This window comes from Zonotrichia leucophrys, chromosome 7 (assembly GCF_028769735.1).
Source record: "Zonotrichia leucophrys gambelii isolate GWCS_2022_RI chromosome 7, RI_Zleu_2.0, whole genome shotgun sequence".
Classification (NCBI taxonomy): domain Eukaryota; kingdom Metazoa; phylum Chordata; class Aves; order Passeriformes; family Passerellidae; genus Zonotrichia; species Zonotrichia leucophrys.
In genome coordinates, this window is record NC_088177.1 from 38,107,447 (window position 1) to 38,130,879 (window position 23,433).

Genomic DNA, 23,433 nt, shown 5'->3' on the forward strand with positions numbered 1-23,433 from the left:
TTGAATGTGTGTTGTTTTTTTCAGCTTGGGTAGCAGTAAATTCCTGCAGGATATAGGAGATTCCTTGTCCTTTAGCTCCTCATAAAACTTTCTCCTTAATACACAAACAATTTCCCTTGTTGCTACTTGTGCCCATTTCTTCTTGTCCCATCTCTGTGCACTCTGGGCAAAGTCTGACTCTGTTCTCTGTGTTATCCCATGAAAATCCTGAAAACAGCCGCTAAACTCCCTCTCACTCCAGCTTTATTTTAACCCCAAACAGCTGGATTTGTCCAGATGTGTCTCACACTCCTGCCCCTTATCTCCACAGCTCTCCTCTGGAGCTGCTTGTCAAGGCCTGTTTTAACTGGGCAGTCCAGTTGTGGTCTCATAAATGCCCAATAACAGGGAATAATTGATAATTTTAAGGTGTTTGCTGTATTCCTGCTGGTACAGGCAGGTATTTGGCTGAGTTAGTGCTGCTGAACTGGAGCAGGGAGAGGGGGCAATGAGGCACATTTGGCATTGTCAGGAATAAAGAGGTGGAAATTCTGTGGGGTAGGATTGTTTCCAGCCTGGCTCTGGGAACCTACAGGCTCTGAGCTGAAATGCTCAGCCATGGGGACAGAGGGTGATGGGAGAGCTGAGACCACCACAGGAACTGGGAATGCAGATGGAGCACAGTGGATTGGGATGCTGCTAGGACTGGTTTGGGTGGGAAGGGACCTTAAATCCCATCCAGTGCCACCCCTGCCATGGCAGGGACACCTTCCACTGTCCCAGGGTGCTCCAAGCTCCATCCAACCTGACCTGGGACACTTCCAGGCATGCAGGGGCAGCCACAGCTGCTCTGGGCACCCTGACAGGGAAGGATTGAACACCCAGGAAAGAGAAACCCTGTGCTGTTCAAGCAGCAGGGTTTGCAGCAGTGCTGCAGTTGGAACAAGTCAGCTTTTGGTAAGCAAGGGTGCCAGGGATGCTGTGCCTGCTTTGCTGTGCCTGCTCGACATTCCTATGAGAATTTATAAAATTAGAGGGTTTTGGGAAAGCTGTAAGAGGTGTGCTTATAGTGATTGCATAAAACTACTGTCAATATGCTTTTACTTTATGTGATTAGTCAAACAACTTTTAAAATAAGTTGTAACATTAAGTTCTTAGTCTGCTGCCTGAAATGTAAACTGATGGCATCTTCCCATTGTCATAACCATGTAATAAAACTGATGCTAAAAAACAAAACAACTCAAGACACATTCCTAGCAATCTCATCCTGTTTGTGATTTGTACATAACCCCCAACCAACAACATATTCCCACTCTGTCTCCATGGCTGCTCCAGGTAAATTCATCCTGGGCTGTGACAAATATGATCCATCACCTGGGAAAGCCTCAAACTGGGGAAACACAACAGCCCTGAAGAGCCCTGATTCCATGGGATTGTGAGCAACTACATCCCAGGAACTCACAGGGGCTCACTCAAGTGTCACTGTCCTTTGCAAGAGTTTGAGTAGAGAGAAATAAGCTTGGACTGCTCCCCATGGTTTTGAGGAAGGAGTTGGAGAAGTGTTTCCAGTTATTTGTAATTATTGTAGAAAAATATAAGGGTTTGAATGTACCTGTAGGCACTCATATACATGATCTGTGTGTGTATTCTTATTAAAGTGTATAAATACACATTTTATACATGCTCCTCTTGTTCACATTATTTATATGCAAGTATGAAAAAATCCCTTGCTATCTTCAGCTGGAACCCTGTCCAGGAGTACAAAGGCTTTCCTCATTTCCCCTGTGCCCAAAGCCCTGAGCTCTGCCATGGATGAGGGCACAGACATGGAGTGCAGAAAGGTGAAATGTGCAGAGAGGAGGGACTGCTAGCTCAGGATCATGGCTCTGAATCGTGCCAGGGAGCGCCAGGCCCAGTGCCAGTGCCACAGCACCACAGGTGTGTGATCACAGCACTGCCACCCCTCCCTTGGCACCACCTCCTCAGGGGTGGCTTTGCTCACCTGTCACAAAACCTGCTCCAACACTGGATTCCATGAAATACAGCTGATTAATCCCCAGCAAGGCAAATTTTAGTAGACCACTGGCACTGGAAAAATATTCCCTTTGGCTTTTTCCTAATTTTTTTTTTTTGTCTGGAAATGTTTACCAGCTCCTATGCAGAGCAGAAATACTGAGCATTTAAAATCTGGAAGAAATCTTGCCAGGATAGTGTATTTTTTAATTTTTTTTTTTTTTTAGGAGGAGGGTTTGGGCTGTGTTCTTCACAGTTCATATGCCTGCTTTCATTTCCAGACTTCTCACACGTTTCTGTTCCTATAATCCTCAACCAGGATTCCTTCTTCTGAAGACCTTGCTGATAGGTAAACAGAGAGCAATATAGGGGAGAGAGCTCTTGTCCAGCAACAGCCCCAGAGAGGAAATTTCTGACCACCCCCAGCCTAGCATTTGATTAAATGCTGCATGGCAAGCATTCCTGGCTGATGTGCACATAAACAGAGAACAGAATTTTCTTTATCTGTGCTGCTTTTCATATTCAAGGTAACACAAAGCTCCCATAAATCTTAATGTGAAAAATATGGCTGCTCCCAGTGATTTCTCCTGGGGCATTAAATCCTCTGCAGAGCTGCACACACTGGCTGTCAACAAGTGGTTTCACAGAATCACAGAACCATTTTGGTTGGAAAAGACCTCGAAAATCAAGTCTAACCTTTGACTTATCACCACCTTTCAATTAGTGCAGAGCACTGAGTGTCACATCCAGTTGTTCCTTGGACCCACCACTCCCTGGGCAGCCCTTTCCACCAAGAAATTCCTCCTGATGTTTTGAACACTTGAAGGCAGGGAAGGAACTCCAAATTGGGCTGAGCAGCTTTGCCCAAGCTGTGTATGTTCCTTGTTATGGAGGAACTACCATTCCCTGTTTGTCCCACAAAAGAACTGGGCCACCTTTGTGGAGAATTGCCCACCTTGAGAATCATGTGAAGCAACATGATGAGGCCTTCCTTGCCTGAATAATTCACAGTGTTGGAAGGAGTGAGGCTGAAGAGGTTGGCTCCTGCTTCTGTGCAGATGGCATGGACCAACATTTTCTTTCCAACACCAGCAGGTCCTGCCAGCAGCAGGGATTTCACCAGAGGAGCATTCTCATGGACAGTTTGGGAACCTGTAAAAAGTCATAAGGCATTATTATTGCTTTCATTTAAATCTGCCATAAAGGTAATGGAATGATTCCTCCTTTTTTTATTCACCATAAATAATTGATAACATGAATTAATTGTTTCCTTCCTATGGCGTGAGTGCTCTTGAGTTCAATTCTGTATAACCTGAGCTGAGAGTCCAGCAGATTAAACATCTCTTTTTGGAACAAGACTCACCCACCCTTATTTGTACCTCCTGGTGGGAAAACTTCACTTTTAAACCCCTGTGTGAGTTAAAAGAATGATTTTGGGAGCAGAGGAAATGTGAGTGCCAGGGTTGCTGTGCCTGCTCAGCATTCCCACTCTGTCTCCATGGCTGCTCCAGGTAAATTCACTCTGGCTGTGACAAATATGATCCATCACCTGGGAAAGGCTCACTTTTGGAAAACACAAGCACAGACAGGCTTAGGTGGTTGATGGGGATGGAACTTGTCTTCCCTGCAGCTGCCACCACCACATGAACTGGGGACAGGGGAACCTCCAGAGGTGGAAATAGCCGGAAATGTCAAATATTTTGTCCATGCCCCTTTTGCCTCAATGCCTAAATAAGTCCTGTGTCAACAGTGGTGCTGTTTAAATGTGCTTGAAAATCTCTGGGAGCATCCACAGCATCTGGAGGTCTCTCAGCCTGGTGTCCACCAGATTGTGGGAGTGAAACTGGCCCCAAAACTGATGGGCTGCAGAGGGAGCCTTTGCCTCAGCCTGGAGCAGCCCTCTGGCTTAATGGGGATGGCTGCTATTTAAAACAAATCCAATCAGGGTGGTTATCTGTGTCCTAATGGTTTAACATCCCAAATAGATGGCAGGGAACTGAGCACAGAGACAAATGCCATTATTCCAGCACGGTGCAGGGTGTAGGAAGTTGTCAGCCACCCAGGCTTTATTAATTTTTGGTCATTCCACAGCAATCCATTACTATTGCACAAAGATTTATTAGGAGGGGAGCAGCAGACTCCTCTGTGTTAAAAATGAAGTATAGCTTCTACTATTCTTTCTCCTTTCAGCTGCTTGTAATTTTCTTAGTGCCATTTAAGCTGGGGCTTTCCTTGCCATCAGGTGGCTATTTTGAGAAAAACTTTCACTTCTGTGATACACAATTATCTCATGATGAACTAGTTTGGAGACCAATTAAGTGAAATGTCATCCGTAACAGATCACCCCATAGGTGAAACCATTCCTGAACCTTTTTTTTTTTTTTTTGGCTCATGTAATGGCTTTTGTTACTCAAAGGCATTTTTCAAACTGCTCTTGCAAGTACCTTTTATTTGTTTAACTAGTCCAGGGTCTCCTCTCCCTAGAATTTTTGCCAATTGTATAAATGGCAGAAAATTTATGGGTTCTCCTGATTAAGGGGTGTCTCAGGGCTTGATTTCCCTGGATCAGATGGTGTCAAAACACAGCTTTGGAGGAGTCTGGGGATAAGTGAAACACATTGTGCAGACAGGCATAACTGCTTAGCAATCTCAGCTGACTGCAGTCAGACCTTCAGCCTTACCCAAACCAGCTGAGGGTGTTGCTCCAGGTGGGAAGAGCCCCATCCAGGCTGAGGAGAGAATAACCTGAGCACACTTTGGGAGGAGGGGAAAACAGAAATTCTATGCTTGCTCTGTGTTCCAGGGTGGGAGGCAGGCAGATGTTGGTGATTTTGCCCTCTAAGGGGGATGAGCAGACACTGACACAGCTTGGAGGAGTTAAAATCTCCCTGAGATCCACTCAGGAATGGAAAAGGAGGCAAGTGAAATGTTGAGGCTGGAAAATCCAATCAGGAGTGGAAAGGGACACAAACAAGGTTTTGATAAAGGCCCCCGAGACAGGCACTTCTTGCAATCACTGGAGTTTGGCACAAGGCCATTCCCAAGTGAAAAATGGGATAGATTTTACATTAAAAGCAAACAACCTGACCCAGCAAAGCCTTGCTAGATATTGGCTAAGCCTGGCATTAAAACTGCAAGGGCATTTACAAGTGTTTTCTGTGGTGTACAAAATGTATCCAGACTGATTCCTCCAACGATTGCACTGTGCAGCACCAGTAACATTAGCCAGCTTGTAAAAGGTAAATTGCAACCTTAGCCCTTGCCTTAACTTGATTAATTTTGATCACTGGAGCTTGTTTGAGCTATTATCTTTCCCAAGTGGTTTCCCTTGATGTGCTGCCATTCACAAACTGCTGCCATGCAGGCAGAGATGGGCTGGGGAGGGCATGCACTGTTCAAGGGAGCCAGCCCTCACTCTGAAGGCTTCATTGAAAAACAATTAGACTGCAAAATGCTTCAGATTGCCACTAATCAGCCCTGTCAAAGGCAGTAAAATGCAGTTTCTGGCAGGGAGCAAAGGCTCAGAGTGCTGTGCCCTCTGGTGTGCTCTTACCCAAGGGCAGTATTCCATAGAGTGCCACGAGCTGCCTGACTTCTGGGATGGAGGGCATGGGCTGGGCCCCTGTCTCACGAAGCAGGGTCCCCAGACAGTCGTAGTAGCCTGTGAGGAGGAAGCAGGAGCTCAGCAAATGGGCCAGTGTCGTTGCAGAGAGCATCACTCAGGGAATGGGGAGCTGCCACAGCTCGGGGCTGGGGCACACACTCAGCAGAGCCAGGCCCAGGGACTCAGGCTGGGCAACCTTCTGGTGGAATGTGGCCCTGAGAAAGGTGAAGTGCAGAGGGAAATTGGAGCTGAGCAGGCTGTGGAAGTTGTTCAGCGGAGAGCAGACGGTTTGCAGTAACCTTTGAAAGGAACTTTGTGGAGAGGAATCATTAGCAGCGCCATAAATCATGCTGCTGGCAAAGCATTCCTGGATTTGGGATTTTGCAGGGCTAGAATCCCAGTGAACCATGAGCTCTCAGAAGGATTTCAAAAAGGGGAAAAGCTATTTTAACAAGCTTTTCCCTGGCTGGGTCCCATCTCAGCTCCTCGCTGTGTCACCTCATTTGGTGGGGCCCTCTGCTTTGCAGTTCACCTCTTCTTTTTTCCCCTCTTTTGTTCAAAAAACCCTCCACAAAACAACCCAAGGAAACTAAAAATCCCTGACACGAGCTGAAAGGATTTAATCTTGCCTTGGCTCTTGTTGCAGAGCTATAATCACATTGCTTGCCCTGTCAAAGCCCATATCCAAGCAACGTTGGAGAGCAAAGATACAGGAGGATGAGCCACAAGCAGGAAAAGCAGTTGTGATGCAGTCAGTGATTATTTTTAGCATAAATTACATGTGATTATGGTGATTATTATTGAAAAATAATAATATATTATGTTTTACTGAAGATAAAAAGGCAGAGGGCAAGAGGCCTCTGGAGCAGAGGCAAATTAGCAGTGGTTAAGAGCAAAAGTGGAGGTATAATTTGGGGGCAAAAAGGCAGACAAGGCCTGGTGCAACTGCCCCCTCCCCTTTGAAGAATAAAATTAATTTCAGGTTTTATCTTTTATTTAAGGAGAAATCAAAAGAACGGGATAGGAATTAATCTTCACAGATTTAATTAGAAGGCATCAAAGGGTTTAATTGCAACTGCACATAAATCACAGTGGATATTCTCTGACTAATTTAGATAAGGTCACCAAGAAAATTAGTTCAGTGATGTCAGTTTGTCATAGAGGGGGGACATTTCAGTGCCTTTACTGGCTGTGTAGCACAGTTCCACTCTTTGTCCTTTCCCCAGGAACTGGAAGTGACCTTCCTTAGGCTCCAGCCATGGAAGGCTGAGCAGATGAAGGCTTCTTTCTCTGTGTCCTTGGGGCCTTCAAGAGAGTTTTTCTGGATTTCAAAAAATGGTTGGAGATGTGCTGTTTTAAAAGCATTTGTGGTGGGGGAATGTTTGTTGGACAAAAGTGACCTTGATAGGTTGGGGGAACAAAGAAAGAATGGAAATCTTCCTTTACTTGGTGGTCTTTAATGAGCATGGAGTGGATGGGACACTTAACTGAGAGAATTCACAGCTCTTCAGAGGAATAGACAGAGGCTCTGCAGGCTGAACTGGTGCTTCTGAGAGTTTATATAAACATGGCATTTGGGGTGATAGGAGAGAATTTGTCTTTTCTGCCTTGGCCTTGTACTCTCAGCCTGTAGCACTTCTGCTTCTGGATAGCAGCAAATTCAAACCATGGCCTTTGACATAGCTGAATCTTGGGGTTTTTTTTGCTGTTAAGATGCTGTGATTTCACTGTGTGTCACCAAATGTTTGTGGGCATGGTGTTAGACACCTCTAAAGTCTGCAAATGTGGGGCTTGGGGGTTTTTACCCCTTTTTTTTCTCTGTAGAGCACAGATAAGCAGGACTGGCTGCAGTTGCAGCTAACAGAAACCAGACAAGAGGAGTGTGAAATGCAGAACTAGGCAGAGACACTTCTTTCTCACATGAAGGGCCAGATATGCCTCAAAGCACTGCTCAAAGTTCATGGGCAGTCAGGGAGGTGCAGGGAAGGGGCCGAGCCTTTACAAAAGACAACAAAAGCTGGAGGTACAATTTTTGCTGCTCTCTGGGAAATATTCTGCATTATGGATTTTTTATGACCCCTGCTCTGTTAGACTGGCACTGTCTTGGCACTGCCTGGCAAGGGCTCCTTAAAGGGTGTTGTGGTTCCAGCTCAGAGTGGCTGTGACATCCACAACCCTTCAAGGCTGCTGCTGTTGCTGCCTGGAGTCAAACACCAGCTCTGCAAACAGGTCCTGCCTTCAGCAGCAGAAGTGAAAGCTCCTGAGCAGCCTTGATTTGCATACCTGGCCTTAGATATTCAAAGTGCAGTGACCTGAACTCAGTCCTGACTGAAAACAGGGGTCAGTGAGGATGTAATGGCTGGAGGTCTGATCAAACACTACATTTTCTCTGAAAGGGGTACTTTACCCATGTAGTCAGAGAGATTCACATTCTTGACTTGGATGAGCAATCTTTCTTCTGCAAGCTGCTGGTACAGGGAATCAATGCTCCTGCGGGCAAGAGACATCACTCAGAAATGGTCAGGAAAGGCTCAGTGCTCTCAGAACTGAGCCAGCCTGGGAGTTGTTTGTTTGGCCAGCTTTATAAATGCCCTCTGTGGCTCAGAGGTGCATGATTAGTGCCATCAGTGTGAAATCAATAAGCACAGCTTCTGTCTTGTGCTGAGCAATGTCTTTCCCTCCCTCCCAGGCTGGGTCCCCCTCTCCTGCTGACTCCATTTACCCATTTCAGGTGATGCCAGATCAGTTATGACTTGTGTAATGGACTCATTCATTAATATCAATTACTGGGAAATTATTTTTAAATTACACAATAATGGCAATCCTAACACTACTATACCTGTTCACCCAGCTCTCCAATTAGTACTAATTCATTAATTCTTCTTGGAATTTATTGTGTTGGCAACAGACAGCCTCATCTCTCTGGGAACACACTGGGAATGCTTTGCTCACATCCACCACCTGCAGGGTTGTGGTCAGAGGGGAACTGGGGCAGAAATGTCCAGTGGAAGTGTTGCCCCATCCCTGGCGGTGCCCAAGGCCAGGCTGGATGGGGCTTGGAGCAGCCTGGGACAGTGGGAGGTGTCCCTGCCCATGGCAGGGGTGGCACTGGATGGGTTTTGGGGTCTCCTCCAACCCAAACCAGTTTGGGATTCCATCAAATGGGCAAAAGTTCCCCAGTGGAAGCTTCTCCCTATCTCCATTAGTGGCTGGAAGTAGATCCCAATAACGAAGGAGTTAAACCACTTAAATTTGAGTGTGGTTTTCTATTGATGTGGATCCTCTCTATGCTTTCTTTTGGAATTCTAAGTATTAATTTCAATGACATTTCTGGCACTTGGTTTTATGGAGTAATACTGCTTCCAGGATGATGAAAACTGAATAAACCTGTCGGAAATTCTCAGTGTATTGACAGCATAAACAATATTGATTTTAGTCTTTTTAGATCTCTCAGTGTTTTTCCACACTTTTCACATTCTTTCCCCTCAATTATTCTGTCTTTCTCACCTATCTTAATTGGGATGTCCTGGTCTGGCTACAATAAATATATTTAATAGTGCCTCTCAGCTGGCTAATAAACCTCCAGGTATAATTTGAGGTCTGCAGCCTTTTTTCCATTTCAGCTGAGGAGTTTTATGTTTATGCAGTCTTAGTGGCACAATTAATGTAGGAGCAGCAATAAGCAAATCCAAAATTTAATGCACCTTCAACAAGGTTGATTTTGCTGCTCTGACTCTTGCTTTCATCCTCAGTGGTTTTATGTTGGGAATGCATCATAAACCAGGCAGAAGTTGGAATGGCACTAACCTGGCAGCTCTGGTGGGAGCAGGACTTCTACTTTTTCTGGTTTATTATTTTTACTGTGCCAGGTAAATGATGCATGTCCCCTCTAGGGGAGGGGATGTGACCAGTCTGTGCTGGCTGGAGCCCCCTGTGCCCCCCTCACTGGGCCAAAAGGGACATTTTGAATCTGTTATTCAGCCTCTCTCTGGGTTATTTCTGAAATGCTCAGCAGGGAAGAGCAAAGCAGGGAGATATGCCAGATAAAAAGCCAGCTACTAAAAAGCTCATGTTTTCAGCTGGCTGCATGGTAAGTTTATATCCAAAGAAGCAGGTATGTGCAAGAGCAGTTTTAAAAGCAGGGAATATATCAGATTTTGGCACTGTTCTGTAGGAGAGGTCCTGCTCTGGTATAATCCATGAGACATGGATTTTAAATATTTGCTTGGAGGTGTTTTTTAATTTTTAAAATATATTTTAAAGCAGGTAAAGAGATCATTGGCTGGTTGTGCGGTGCCAGCACCCAAATGATGGAGTCCAGGTCTGGCTGTTCTTGCACAAATGGGTTTTGGGGTGAATTTCACTGATTGTGTTTGGCACTGTGCTGTTCTCCAGCCCTGCTCCTGGATCAGCTGCTCCCTGTGGTGATGCCTCTGTGTTGTGTGAAAAATGGATTTTTAGGGAACACATCACTCTCACTGGATATGGCAGGGCAGAAGGAGAAATCCTCTCAGATCCTCCAAATAAAATAAGAGTGCTTCAAAGAGCAAGGGTCCACAAGAGGAGGCCAGGTCTGGCAGCACTCTGATTGCTGCATGAGACTGATTTATGGCATGTACACCACAGCTCAGCCATGAGGGGATTTGGGAAGAGTCTGCAGCCTCCCTTATTGGGATGGAAAATCTGAGAGCCACCAAAGCAGCCAGGTGCTTCTGCACCTGCAGAGAGGGGGAAGAGGCACCCAGGGCCCATCTCCTGCTGAAATGCTGCAAGTGCTGAGCTCTGCCCACTGCAGTTCACCTGCCTGCAGGGCATGGGCTGCTCCTGCTGCTGAGTGACAGCACAATGGGGATTTTAATCTGTGTTTGTGGTGAAGGTGAGGAAAACCAAGGCTGATACTGGAGATGTAATGCAGAGAGGCTCTCCTTACCTGCCAGGAGTCAGATCTTTCTCCAGCTCAGATACCTTTTTCTTCACAGCTGCCTTGCTTACCTGAGGACCACACAAGCAAGCAGGAGTTAGTGACTTTAGAACAGATAAATATTTTTGGATGTACTGAAGCCAAGTGAGGGCCAGAACAGCCAATGTTTCAGTGTATGAATGTAGCCCAAAGGGAAAAACCCCAGGGTCATTTTGCTCCGAGGGAAGAAGCTTCTCTCCTTCCTTTTGCTTGGATATTAAACTTTTTTTTTTTTTTTAATTGGCACAGCTGTCCAGGACAGAGGTGGAAGCCCCAGCCCTGAAGGGATTTAAAAGCTCTGTGGATGTGGCACTTGGGGACATGTTTTAGTGGTGGCCTTGGCAGGGCAGGTTAAGGACTGGACTCGATGATCTCTCAGAGACCTTTTCCAGTTGTGTGATTCTTATTCCATGATTTTTCTGGAACCCACTTCTGTGGCTGAGGGGAGACATGGCCCTTGCTCAAGAAGGAAGCAGGAAGGAAAAGGGTGTGGGGTCCAAGTAGCTGCTCCAGAGACTGTTTATACCTTTTTAAAAAACAGATATATATTAAGTAAATATATATTTACTTAATATATATTAAGTAATATATATTTACTTAATATATATTAAGTAATATATATTTAAGTAAATGCATATTTACTTAATATATATTTAAGTAAATATATATTTACTTAATAGAGATTACTTATAAATATTAAGTATATATATACTTAATATATATACTTAAGTATATATATTAAGTATATCTACCTATCTATCTATATCTATATATATACTTAAGTATATATATTAAGCATATATATATTAAGTATATATCTATAGCTATCTATCTATATCTATATCTATATCTATCTATCTATATATATATACTTAAGTATATATATTAAGTATATATATACTGAGGGGAAAAGCTCCTGAGACTCTGGCTATCCACCTAACCACTGGACATCCTTCTCCTCCCTAATGCCTCAGGGAAGAAGCTGGAAGAGGTCAGAAAAACACTACCTGCTCTTTTCATCTTTTCACCACAATTTCACCACAGAAAGATTTTTACTCGTGTGCCTCATTTCTTTACACCTTACAAAAAAAACTCCTGGCAAACATAAATAAGGAAGATGTGACTCAGGCTTGTCAAGGCCCTCCATTAATTACAGCTCAGGAGCCATAAATATGGTTAGGGATAATTAGTAGTGTGGAGAGGGCATCATTAATCCATGTTAGTGCCCACCACTGGTGTCTGAGCTCCTTAAAGCACTTCAGCATTGCTCCAGTGGAGCTGTTTACACAGAAACCTTGGGGCACCAGGGGATTTCTCCAACAGCTTAAATTTAAGCACGTGCTTAAATGCTTAGTTGAACAAGACAGCTTATTCTTTCCAAAAGTTTATGTTCACTTTCCTGGGAATACAGTCATTTACTTTGCCTTTTTTATAAGAGTGAATACTTCTGCAGAGCTCTGGAGGCTGTGTTGTTGAGTTTGAAAAAAATCCTATCCAATTATCTGGAAAATGCTGGGCTTTTTCACAGAATGGATCAGCAGCCTTCAGGAATACATCAATTTCAGGTTTTTCAAGATAGACACAATGTGAGGAACCTGTGGTTCAATCACCTGTTCCTGTTTGTGATGCCACAAAGATAATGCAGAGGAAAATGCAGCCTAAGCCCAGCACTACATGGATCAGCTACTGAGAAAAGGTTTGGGTTAGGATAAAGCAAACAACTCTGTATTTGGAGAACTAAACCTTGGGTTTCTTTACATAAATAAGTTTGGCAGCAAATATTCGTCCAAATGTGCCAGGGGGATTTTGTTTTGAAGAAAAGGAATGGGAAGAAGAAAGCACATGCCATGCTGTTTTAACAACTGTGGAAATATTGAGGCTGTCACTGGTTTATTTTTGCTGTTCCTCCTGTTTTGTCTTTTTAACTTCTCTTCCAACAAGCCAGAAATTACATATATTTGTGTCTGACTGGGAAGAAAAGCTCGTTTCAACCTATGTAAAGACACGAAGCATATGTTGAATTTATTGGCCAACTGGTATTGTCCTCAAGGCAGCTTCACCAATAAAGTAACTCCAGAGCAAAACAAAAATGAACTGTGTGGAGGAAAAATGTGTTTTCCTAATTAACAACAGCACTTGTGGGGAATTTGGCACAGGCTGAGATGTGATAAGAGCAAATATGAATTGTAGACAATGGCTTGTCTCCAAAATGTCTTGCTGGGAACTGCTTTTATTTAGGAAATGATAATGTTTAATGGATGTGAACACGCTGCTCATTTAGAATGGAAATCTCTGGCTGCTCTGCCTGCAGTGCCAGCTGAGCTCCTGCGCACCGTGCCCTGACTGGGGCATTCCCTGCTCTGCTGCCCCCACAGGGTGAGCTGCACCAGGTGCCAGCTGCCAGGGACACTGGGCTCTGTCCTGTGCCCAGGGGGGACTGCTCCCACCCAGCAAAACGTTTTGGGCAGCTCAGGGGCTGGAGCAGACAAGAGCCTCATTTCAGAGCCAATTCCAGAGCCCTGGCTGCTGCTGGGGTGGCAGCAGGAGGGAGAGGCTGTCCAAATGTGTCCCTGAGGGGAATGGATGAAACTGGAGGACGTGTGACACCCTTTGGCTGTGATCTCACAGTCCTGTGACACAGGATCACATAGATCACAGCTATGGCCACCACAGGAATCATGGCATGGCTGGTTTGGCAAATCACACAATGCCACCCCTGCAGGGACACCTTCCACCATCCCAGGCTGCTCCAAGCCCCGTCCAGCCTGGCCTTGGGCACTGCCAGGGATCCAGGGGCAGCCACAGCTGCTCTGGGCACCCTGTGCCAGGGCCTGCCCACCCTCACAGGGAGGAATTCCTTCCCAATATCCCATCTAAACCCACTCTCAGTTGGACGCCATTCCTCCTTGTCTGTGGAGTTTGTGAGGTCCCCAGGAGGAGGTGAGAGATGAGAATCTGACTCCGTGTTCTCAGAAGGCTGATTTATTATTTTATGATATTGTATTAAAGAATGCTATACTAAAACTGTACTACAGAAAGAGAAAGCTTAACAAGAATGAAATAATAAAAACTCATGTCTGACTCCTCAGAGTCTGACACAGCTGGCTGTGATTGGTCATTAATTAATAACAATTCACATGGAACCAATCAAGCATTCACCTGTTGGTAAACAATGTCCAGACCACATTCCAAAGCAGCAAACACAGGAACAGCAATCAGATAATTACTGGGGTTTTATTGATTCCTCTCTGAGGCTTCTCAGCTTCCCAGGAGAAAATCCTGGGCAAAGAGGATTTTTCAGAAAACATCATGGTAAAACTTGTCCCCTGTTGTAACAAGTCCCTCTCTGTGGTTCTTGTACATTCCCTTGGGGAACAGGGACAGGAGGGAAGTGCTCCTGTGGTTTAAGGGAAACAGCAGCAGCTGGTGCAGTTTTTTAGGGGATTCCTTGGATCATGTGAGATGTTTAAGATGGGAGGTTGAGCAAGTGCAGCTTTGCACTGGGCCTGGGTTGAGAAGCCTGTTCTGGCAGTGCTGAGATAAAACAAGCAGCTTCTGGCACCTTCACTGAAAAAGTGTTCAGACAAAGATGCTCCCACTGACTCATTAACTTGCTGAATGAGGGACTCTGCTCTGCCATCCCTGCTGGATTTAGGATCCAAAGAGGTGACAGCTCCCACAGCTGGCTGAGGGCTCTGGGTGCAGCAGTTACAGGAAATCCAGCAGGGCTTGGGAATCAGAGCCTCCAAACCCAGCCTTTCTTCAGTTCTCACCCAGCTTCCCTCCTGGCCTCCATTTATATATATATAATCTATCTATATATTTATTTTCATATATATGTACATATAAATATATAGTATTTATATAATATATATAAATTTATATTTATACACATATCTACATTTATATTATAATGGTATATAATTATTATATATTTATTTAATTTTATAATAATTATAATACATTAATTTATATTTATATATAAATAGAATATTTTTACTTTATTATTATCTATTATGATAGATAAATAATTATTATAATATATAAATATATTATTTATATAAATATATTATATATTATTATATATATATTATTATATCTAAAATAATTATATATTATTACATAAAACAATTTACATTTATAGATATAGTTATATTTACAGATATATTTATACCTCTTGTCAGTATTTTTGTCACACCCACTTGTGGTTTTCTTGCTTCTGCCCAGTTTCACCAAAAAGGAACCTCCAAAGCTGTGCTGAGGCATAGCCCAGAAGGAAGTTTTCCACACTTAGGTTCTCATGTCCCCCTTTCCTGGGTTGTTCTGTGTCTTTTTTTCTTTTTTCCCCCTGAATTCTGGCCATGCCTTTGTGTCTGTGTGGGTGTGTTCATTTCCAATGCATTGCTTTACCTGCACTGGGGATCAGCAATAAATCCTTGGGGGAGCAGAGCAGGAAAAGCAGCACAATGGGCTTGGGAGAAAGAGCTCTGATAAGCTCTTAAATGTAACTTCCAGATCAGTGCCTGCCATGTTCCTCCCTCAGAGGACATCCCCTGCCAGCCCTTCCTCAGCCTGGCCTTTCCCAGTGCTCCCAGCCCCAGCTGGTGATGCTGCCTGGGCAGGGGATGAGCTGCCACTGTGCCAAGAGAAGGAAAATGCAGTAGAGAGCAGAGCTGACCCAATTCCTCTGTTCCTGTTGTGTCCCCATCCCCTTTCCTGTGACAGTCACGGGACCAGGGGCTCTCTGGAAGAATCAGAGGAAAGCAAAGTGTGTCTCAAACAGGACACTCTGCTCGATCCCTGGGTGTGGGAAGCGTCCAGCTTGGAAACAGACACAGGTCTCATGGTCATATTTTATGAAAAATCTTTTTTGACAGGATTTTTTTCTCCTGAGAGGCCTCAGAGAAAAAGAAAAACAACAATTATCTGCTGCTGTGGAGTGCAACAGGTGCATCTTTGGTTGGTCCATGTGAGTTGTTTCTACTTGATGACCACTCACAGTCCAGCTGTGTTGGACTCTCTTGTCAGTCACAAGATTTTATTACCATTCTATTCCTTTCTTTCCTAGTCTTCTGATGAAATCCTTTCTTCTATTATTTTAGTATAGTTTTAATGTAATATATATCATAAAATAATAAATCAGCCTTCTGAAACATGGAGTCAAGATTCTCATCTCTTCCTCATCCTGGCACCCCTGTGAACACCATCACACACAGGATCTGTGACTCCAGTAACAGCACTGTGCTTTATTCACTATTAGCTGCAATCTAATAATTTTGCTATTTCCACATCAGTCTGCTGCTCTGGAGACCCACTTGTCATGAGAAGAACAATTTTTTTCACCCAAGTTTGTTCTTCCACACAGCTGCCAAATGGAGGATTTGTAGTTTTACAAAGTTTATAGAGAGAATAGCTCTTGTAGGTGAGTAATCTTAATTTCAGCACTGAGAATGGTGGGGATGGAGGAGGATGGGGTATTTTGGCAATGGAAGACACTCCAAAGAAACTCCTCTTATCTCCAGGAGCTCTAAGAGCAGCTCTTGGTAGGGCTAAGAGCTGAGCCAAGAGTCAGCTTTTAGCAGTAAGTGGTATTTGAAGATTTGGGAATCAGTGATAAAGAGCTCATGGAAATAAAGGAGTGGCTCTGGATAGGCCTGAAGATGTTATATCTTGTTTTTCTTAAATCTAAGACCTGAGATGTCTGGAACACTCAAATTTCCCTTCAGATTCCAGTTCCAAAATGTCCTTGCTGTATTCCCCACAAAAGGGATTTTAAAACTCAGATTGGTTCTTGTGGGTCAGGCAGATTTTTTTGGTTTTAATATGGATTTGACAGAAATTTTCTGAGTTGAGAGCTACTCATCTTAAGGCTTGGGAAGGCACAGAACCTCTGGTAGGGATTATTCCCTGACAAAGAGAGCAGAAGAAATTGCTCCCTAAAACAGAGGGAAGGGCCAAATGTGGCATCAGGAATTTGGGATAATGGTCTCTAGACACAAAATTCCACCTGTAAAAGCTCTCCTGAAGAAATTCCCCTTTTATTGCCCCTTGCCCACTGCCAGAGTGCAGGAGAAGGTCTGATTCCTCTGAAGAATATTGAATTCTCCTGAGAATGCAGAAAATCCCCTTTGTTTTTGGGCAGGGGAATGTTTCACACTGAACTCAGCCACACTCCTGGCTACAATGAGAACCTGAACCTGTTATTTTGTGCTGCATAGCTGAGGGGAGACATATGGGACCTCTAATGTTGCTTGAAAAACTAGAGATTTTTTTTGCTGAATAATAAATTAATGAGCTATTTCCAAAACTTTCCAGCTCATATTATTCTTATTATCTAGAGCAGGTTATCCTGAAGCAGATCTGCAGTCTGTGTGCACAGGTATGCACTGGTTTGGTTTATGGCTGAGATATTTATGCAAACACTAATTGGAAAAAGCCTTTGCCAATGCTGAATGGACATTTTAAATGGTTTTGCACAGGGGAGATGTGTTTTGACTTAAACTGCACCCATCCCTCAAATAGAACTGTTTTGGCTTGGGTGGGGTTATTTTAGATGAAATCTTTAAGGAATTTCTATTATCTAATTAGTGCTTCTTTCCCTGCCTCATTCTCTCAGGCTACTGGCATAACTTGGAAAGATAAAAGTTAAATAATCTCCCTCCACCCTAAGCTATTCCAACAGTACATTGAAGGGAAAAAAACAAACCCAACCCAGCCCTAAGATAAAGCTCTGTAATTCCAATGGGACATTTTGCAGCAGGGCACTGACCAGCTGATCTAAATGTGGCTGCCCATGAAAACTTGGGGGAGATTGTTGCAATATTTTGTCTGTCTGTCTTAAGCCCCCCCCCTATTTTTGAAGCAGATTTAGGAATCCAGTTGGGATCAGCTTTCAGAGCTGCCCCAGTCTTTTCTTATTAGATTGTCCCTGGAGGTTTGTCAGGTGAAAGAGCATTTTTAAAGATAATTTGAGTAGAAGTAGAGCAACAGCAAGTATTTGCATGCTAAAAGGTATTACAGAAATGAAATACAGCATGAGATTAGGGCTGGCTATTTGCCCTGAGGGTTTTAAGTGGATCTGCTGATTGAGTGGTGGGCTGTAAGCTCTGAGTGATTTTGCACTGACATGATCTCTCATTTAAATGCTTTGGTAAGGAATTTTAGAGAACCACAAGCTGTGGAATTCTTCATATGATAATGCTGTAAAACTAGATGTGAACATGACATGTGCTGTGTTTTGGGGAGGGTTTAACCTATTTTTTATGCCTAAATAAACTTGGCTTAATTGCAAATTCCCAAACCCTTCAAGAGGATGTAGTAACATAATGAGTACCTGGCTGTGTGTGATCTATGTGGTGTTACAGACAAATGAAAGGTTACATCAAAACATTCAGAGGGAATTTTTTGGGTGTATGGTTTTGAAACATAATAACCAGCCCTTATTCAGGAGGAAAACAGCCAGCAGCTGGAAAACTCACCGGCCTCCAGATCCCTGTTTTCCTTGGAAAACTATAAATCTGAACTGGTCAGGCTAAAGAGAGGGATTGCTTCCATTCTGCTGTTTGACTGCATCCAAGGATTTCAGGAAGGTGAAAATCTGAACTACATTGCAGTGATTTATCTCTGGAACATCTCAACTTGCCCTAAGCAATATTTATACCAGTTAAAGAGCAAAAGCTAATGGAGAAGGTCCTGGAAATAGCCACAGGTGAAGAGATTTTCAGATGTTCCTGATGTGAGATTCAGTAAATGTTATGGGGGGACATTTTGATGATTGTCCCTGAGGTTTGCACTGATGGAATTGAGGCTGCCCCTCAATTCCCCACCTTGCTGCTCTTACCTTCTCTTTGACAGCTTTGACCTGACCTGGACCTGTCTCTCCATCCACAGCCTCTTTGACTCTCAGCAGCTTCTCCTGCATCACTACATCGACCTGCCCAAGACAAACACAGAGGGACCTTCCTCAGCTTTCTGTTCAGCTGAACAAGCACACAACAGCCAGCAGGGACTCTGGAGGGAGGGAAGGGCTGTGCCAGGGCCAGTTCTTGCAGCTGGAGAAAAATCTCCCCAGGTAATGCACGTGAGCAGTGTCCTCTTGCTACTGTGAGCTCACCTGCACTCTGATCTCCTCCACCACTTCTCCCCGTTCCCCTGCTCTGATCAGCTCTGGGTCATGATCCTGGAGAAAATCTGCTTTGTTATCTCTGTTCTCCCAAAAGACTGTTAGCCAAAAGAAAGAAAAAAAAAAAAGGGAAAAGTTACAGAAGCCATTGGTTTCTCCAGCTGCTTCTGGAGGCAAAAGAAAGGGTGGTTGTAGGCAACTTTTATTTAATGATGAGCTGCAGGAAGGCAGCAGGCTCTAGGGACCCTCACCAAGTTCAGAGCCCTGTTGTCATCATGAGATTTTCTGAAAAATCCCTTTGCCAGGATTTTTCTCCTGAGAAGCTGGGAAGCTTCAGCTTCTCCATGTTTTGCTCCTCTGGAATGTGGCCTGGAGATTGTTTATCCAAACATATTAATTGCTTTTAATTAATGACCAATCCCAGTCCAGCTGTGTCAGACTCTCTGAGTCAGTCACAGGTTTTTATTCTTCATTCTTGTCCAGCCTTCCAATGTCTCCTTTCTCTTTCTTTAGTATAGTTTTAGTATAGCATTTCTTATACTAGAATATCATATCATAATATAATATCATAATAGATCAGCCTTCTAAGAACCTGGAGTCAAATTCTCATCTCTCACCTTGTCCTGGGCACCCTCACAACCCCACGACACCCTGTTGTGTTAGGATCTGCAAATCTTGAGGTTAAGGGATTTCTGCTTTTGCCTTGGCTTGCAGAATGGGAGCAGAATTCAGGAGGATTTTGGGATAGTGAGGCTGTGAAGCTGAGAGCCTGGAGCGTGCTCAATCTCCATGAACCCTGGTCCCGTACCTGATTTTGGCATTATTTTATTTTATTTTATTTTATTTTATTTTATTTTATTTTATTTTATTTTTTAAATTTATTTCTTTAATTTCATTTCACAGCGCAAGGCTTCAATCTTTTCCATGAAGAAGGCACAGGGGTGGCTCCCACCCTGAAGGATGTGCTTTCCACCAGTGTCACTTGGCTTGGGGACCAAAGGAAGGGGACTAATTCAACCCACAAATTTCCTTCTTTCATTCCCAGGAGGCTGAAATATGGGAATAGGGGCACTGGAATGGGAATAAAACCAGCACAGAGCACCTGGAGGTGGGAGAGAGGAGGGAACAGTGAGGGTGACAGAGCAATAACCTGCAGCTGACCACAAGGGATGCAAGGCCACACAGACCTTCACTTTTTAAGGGGATTTTAAACTCAATTCAGAAGTTAAAAGGCAGTTAAGCCCAAAAGAGACAAGACCCACCAGATCCAACCCCTCTGTTTTGAAGTGCTGTGCAAAGGAGAAGTAACAAGAAGACCTAACACCCAGTCACAGTGAATTTGTGGAACTGGGGATGGAAAAAAAAAGCTGTTTATGATAAAGTACCTAATGATCCTGAGGTGCAGCTCGTTATTTTTGTTGAGGCAAACTGCAATTTTCTCTTTAGAAAGAAAACTAAATGAAGTCTGACGAGCTCAGTGCATATCTGAGTTCTCTAAGTGTCTGGTTTTAATGGAAACACCTTTTCTCCTACACTCCTTGAGATAATTTGAAGGAAGACAATTCATATCTTGCCTTTCAAGCCCTGATTGTATCTTCCTAAATGACAGCTAATCTCCAGCTGTGTGCTAATTCAATTTCCTGATGATTTGAAATGACAGTTTTCCACTTTCAGATGTTGGCTTCTGTATGAATCAGTTTTGTACAGATATTATATTTGTACAGACATTCTTTTTGTACAGATATTATATTTGTACAGACATTATATTTGATATTCTCCCCTGCACCCCTGGCCTGCTGAAGGCACCATGCAAATTCAGAAGGGTTTTAACATCCAAGTTTTAATTAATCCAAGACTGGCTGCTCTTTCCATCCCCCCAAAAATTTTTCAGGGCTCAATTCCAGGCAGAGGATTTGGAGTTTTACAAAGTTTATAGAGGGATTAATTCTTGTAGGTGAGTAATCTTAATTTCAGCACTGAGAATGGTGGGGATGGAGGAGGACAGGGGAGATTTTGGTAATGGAAGAAACTCCAAAGTACAGACATTTAATTTCTTTAAATTACTTGTGGGTCATCAGAGGGCATGACAGATGGCATGTAATATTGCAGCAGGAAAAGCTGATTTGCCCAAGTTATGAGGTAGCTCCTCCAGCCTGGAATTCCAGCCTTGGGGAAAGGGGACATTACATAAGAGTTATGTGAATTTTTAAACACTTTCCTGACTGGGTCAGCAGGTTGCCAGTGCTATGTTTTCACAGGAATACCAGGCTTTGGAGATTTATTTTTCATAGAGGGATCTGTAGGTTTTTCTATTCTGGTTTTTTTCTTTTTCATAATTGTTTATTGTCATTTTGTAGATTGATTAGTGGTTAATACCCACTGCAGGCAAAGCAGGGAGGGTCCCCCCAGACCCAGGGATTACCTGGCAATGAGTTACCTCAGTGTTATATTAACCACTGGGTTAGAGGGGCCTAATTTTAGTAGAGACATCAATAACTCATAGGTGCTAGATGCTCTGTTATTCTTTTATAGATCAACAAAATGTTTCAAAGTTAATTTTAAAGGGGGGTCAGGAGGCTAAGGATGTTATGTTTTCACTGGCTGGTCAGCAGAGTCTGGTATTTTGTTACAGGCAGGGTCAGCCAGCTCCAGGAGCTATTTCTGTGCCTGTATGTGTGCAGTGAAATTGATGTCACCTTTTCTAAAATAGTGTATGCTTATTTTGGGATTGTTTTATATGCAGAGATGGCTCAGGGCTCAAAGGCAGCCCAGAGCACTCCTAAATCTGCATCCCAGCTCTGCAGGCCAGTAGGGAACTCCAATATCCCCGAATTTCACAGAACAGCCTGTTAATAACAATTCTAAAATATTTATTTGAATCATGAAGCTTCTCTTGAAATGGCCACTTTGAACCTCCTGGCAAAAGGATTTGAATCTTTTGAAGGCTGGTTAAAAATACAGAGTATCACCACACCTTCAAGGAATATTTGGGCACACCATGGAGTATTTGAACTCAAATATCCTCTGTGACACTGAGCAAGTCATAAATATAATCTGTAGGATGGGGAAAATGGCACATTGCTGCCCCACACTGCAAAAATACACTGCAAAAATACAGAGGGAGGAAAAGGCTCAGCCTTACATTTGCCCCCTGTAAACTCTGGCTATTCCAGTGTCACAGGAGATGCCACACAAAGAGGCTGTTTCCAACCACATCATTCAAAATAAATGTTTTAGGGCTTGGCAAGTGGAATTTAGCCACTAGAAAAATGGCCAGATATAGCCTAGGAGGATAAAAGGCTTCCAGTGACGTTTAGGCAGCAGCTCTAGCTTGGTAAAAGAGTTAAAAACAGAGTGAAATGTTTAGATTTTTGTCAAAACTGATCTAAATTTAAAAATTATATTTAAGAAAGCTAGGTATAAAGCACCAATTTCATGGGATGAGAACACTTTCTTCAAATTAAGTGTTGGGGGCTGTGACAAAAGAAAGATGCTTGTTGTTTGGTCAGCTGCCATTTAGGTGAACTTTAGACACTTTGAATTACTCCTGATACAAACAGGAGCTTTGAATTACTCCTGATACAAACATTTCTTAATCAGGCTCTGTTGCTTCAATCATGTCTTCAAGGTTTCTGCACTAACAAATCTGAACTTCTGTGCAAATGCTGATAGCAAGTGACCTATTTCTGTATAAGATCAGGGGGAAAAAAGTTCTCAGTAGAAAGTCCAAACTCAGACCTATTTTTTCCTGCATAATTCTGCTAGTGAGAGGAAAGCGGCCTAAAAATTAAAAATACAAGAGTCTGTGGTGTTCTGGTGGATGTTGTTGTAGATTTGATTCTGATGAAAGAATTTGATTCAAAGGATCCATGGTCAAATTAAAAATGAAATCACTTTGGACAACCCCCAGGTAGTATTGTGTGAGTGCCCTGCAATGAAAAGCCCAAACCATCTAATTACTAAAAAGCTAAACCAGCTAATTACTAAAAATAAGTGTGGTGTCAAACAGACCTGGTTCACCAGGAGAAAAGGAGGAAAGAAAAACCCCACCTGAAGTTGAACAGCTACAGACTCCTCCTGTGCCTAAGGCAGAGCTGCAGGTATCCCTTGAAGCCTGCAAGAGAGCTTTTCCACTCTGAGGCTCCTGCTTGTGCTCTCTGCAGAAAAGGGCTCCTTCTCATGTGCCTTCAGAGCTGGGGAGCAGCTGGCAGCCCCAGCAGGATGGGCGGGAGGTGTGGGGTGTGGAACTGGGAAATGGGAGCCACAGAGGCACTCACACTGTGGGATAACCCCCAAAGTTCTGTGTTTGGGAATGGGAATCACAGAGGCACTCACACTGTGGGATAACCCCAAAGTTCTGTGTTTGGGAATGGGAATCAGAGGCACTCACACTGTGGGATAACCCCCAAAGTTCTGTGTTTGGGAATGGGAGCCACAGAGGCACTCACACGGGGATAACCCCCAAAGTTCTGTGTTTGGGAATGGGAATCAGAGGCACTCACACTGTGGGATAACCCCCAAAGTTCTGTGTTTGGGAATGGGAATCAGAGGCACTCACACTGTGGGATAACCCCCAAAGTTCTGTGTTTGGGAATGGGAATCAGAGGCACTCACACTGTGGGATAACCCCCAAAGTTCTGTGTTTGGGAATGGGAATCACAGAGGCACTCACACTGTGGGGATAACCCACAGAGTTCTGTATCTGGGAATGGGAATCAGAGGCACTCACACTGTGGGATAACCCCCAAAGTTCTG

The 23,433-nt window shown here is 43.7% G+C and overlaps 1 protein-coding gene across 4 annotated transcripts in view; it reads right to left on the reverse strand.

Moving 5' to 3' along the window:
- IQCA1 (IQ motif containing with AAA domain 1) overlaps nt 1-23,433 on the reverse strand; it is a 122,200-nt gene that overhangs the window by 30,732 nt on the left and 68,035 nt on the right. For 3 of the 4 annotated variants that reach the window (XM_064718104.1, XM_064718105.1, XM_064718102.1), the window contains 6 exons: nt 18,670-18,776; nt 18,397-18,489; nt 10,527-10,588; nt 8,004-8,086; nt 5,546-5,653; nt 2,948-3,144 (listed from right to left, as the gene is read on the reverse strand). In XM_064718104.1, the coding sequence (XP_064574174.1) occupies nt 2,948-3,144; nt 5,546-5,653; nt 8,004-8,086; nt 10,527-10,588; nt 18,397-18,489; nt 18,670-18,776 (650 nt within the window). The remainder of the gene's footprint in view (nt 1-2,947; nt 3,145-5,545; nt 5,654-8,003; nt 8,087-10,526; nt 10,589-18,396; nt 18,490-18,669; nt 18,777-23,433) is intronic. The other variant, XM_064718103.1, reaches the window with a different exon arrangement.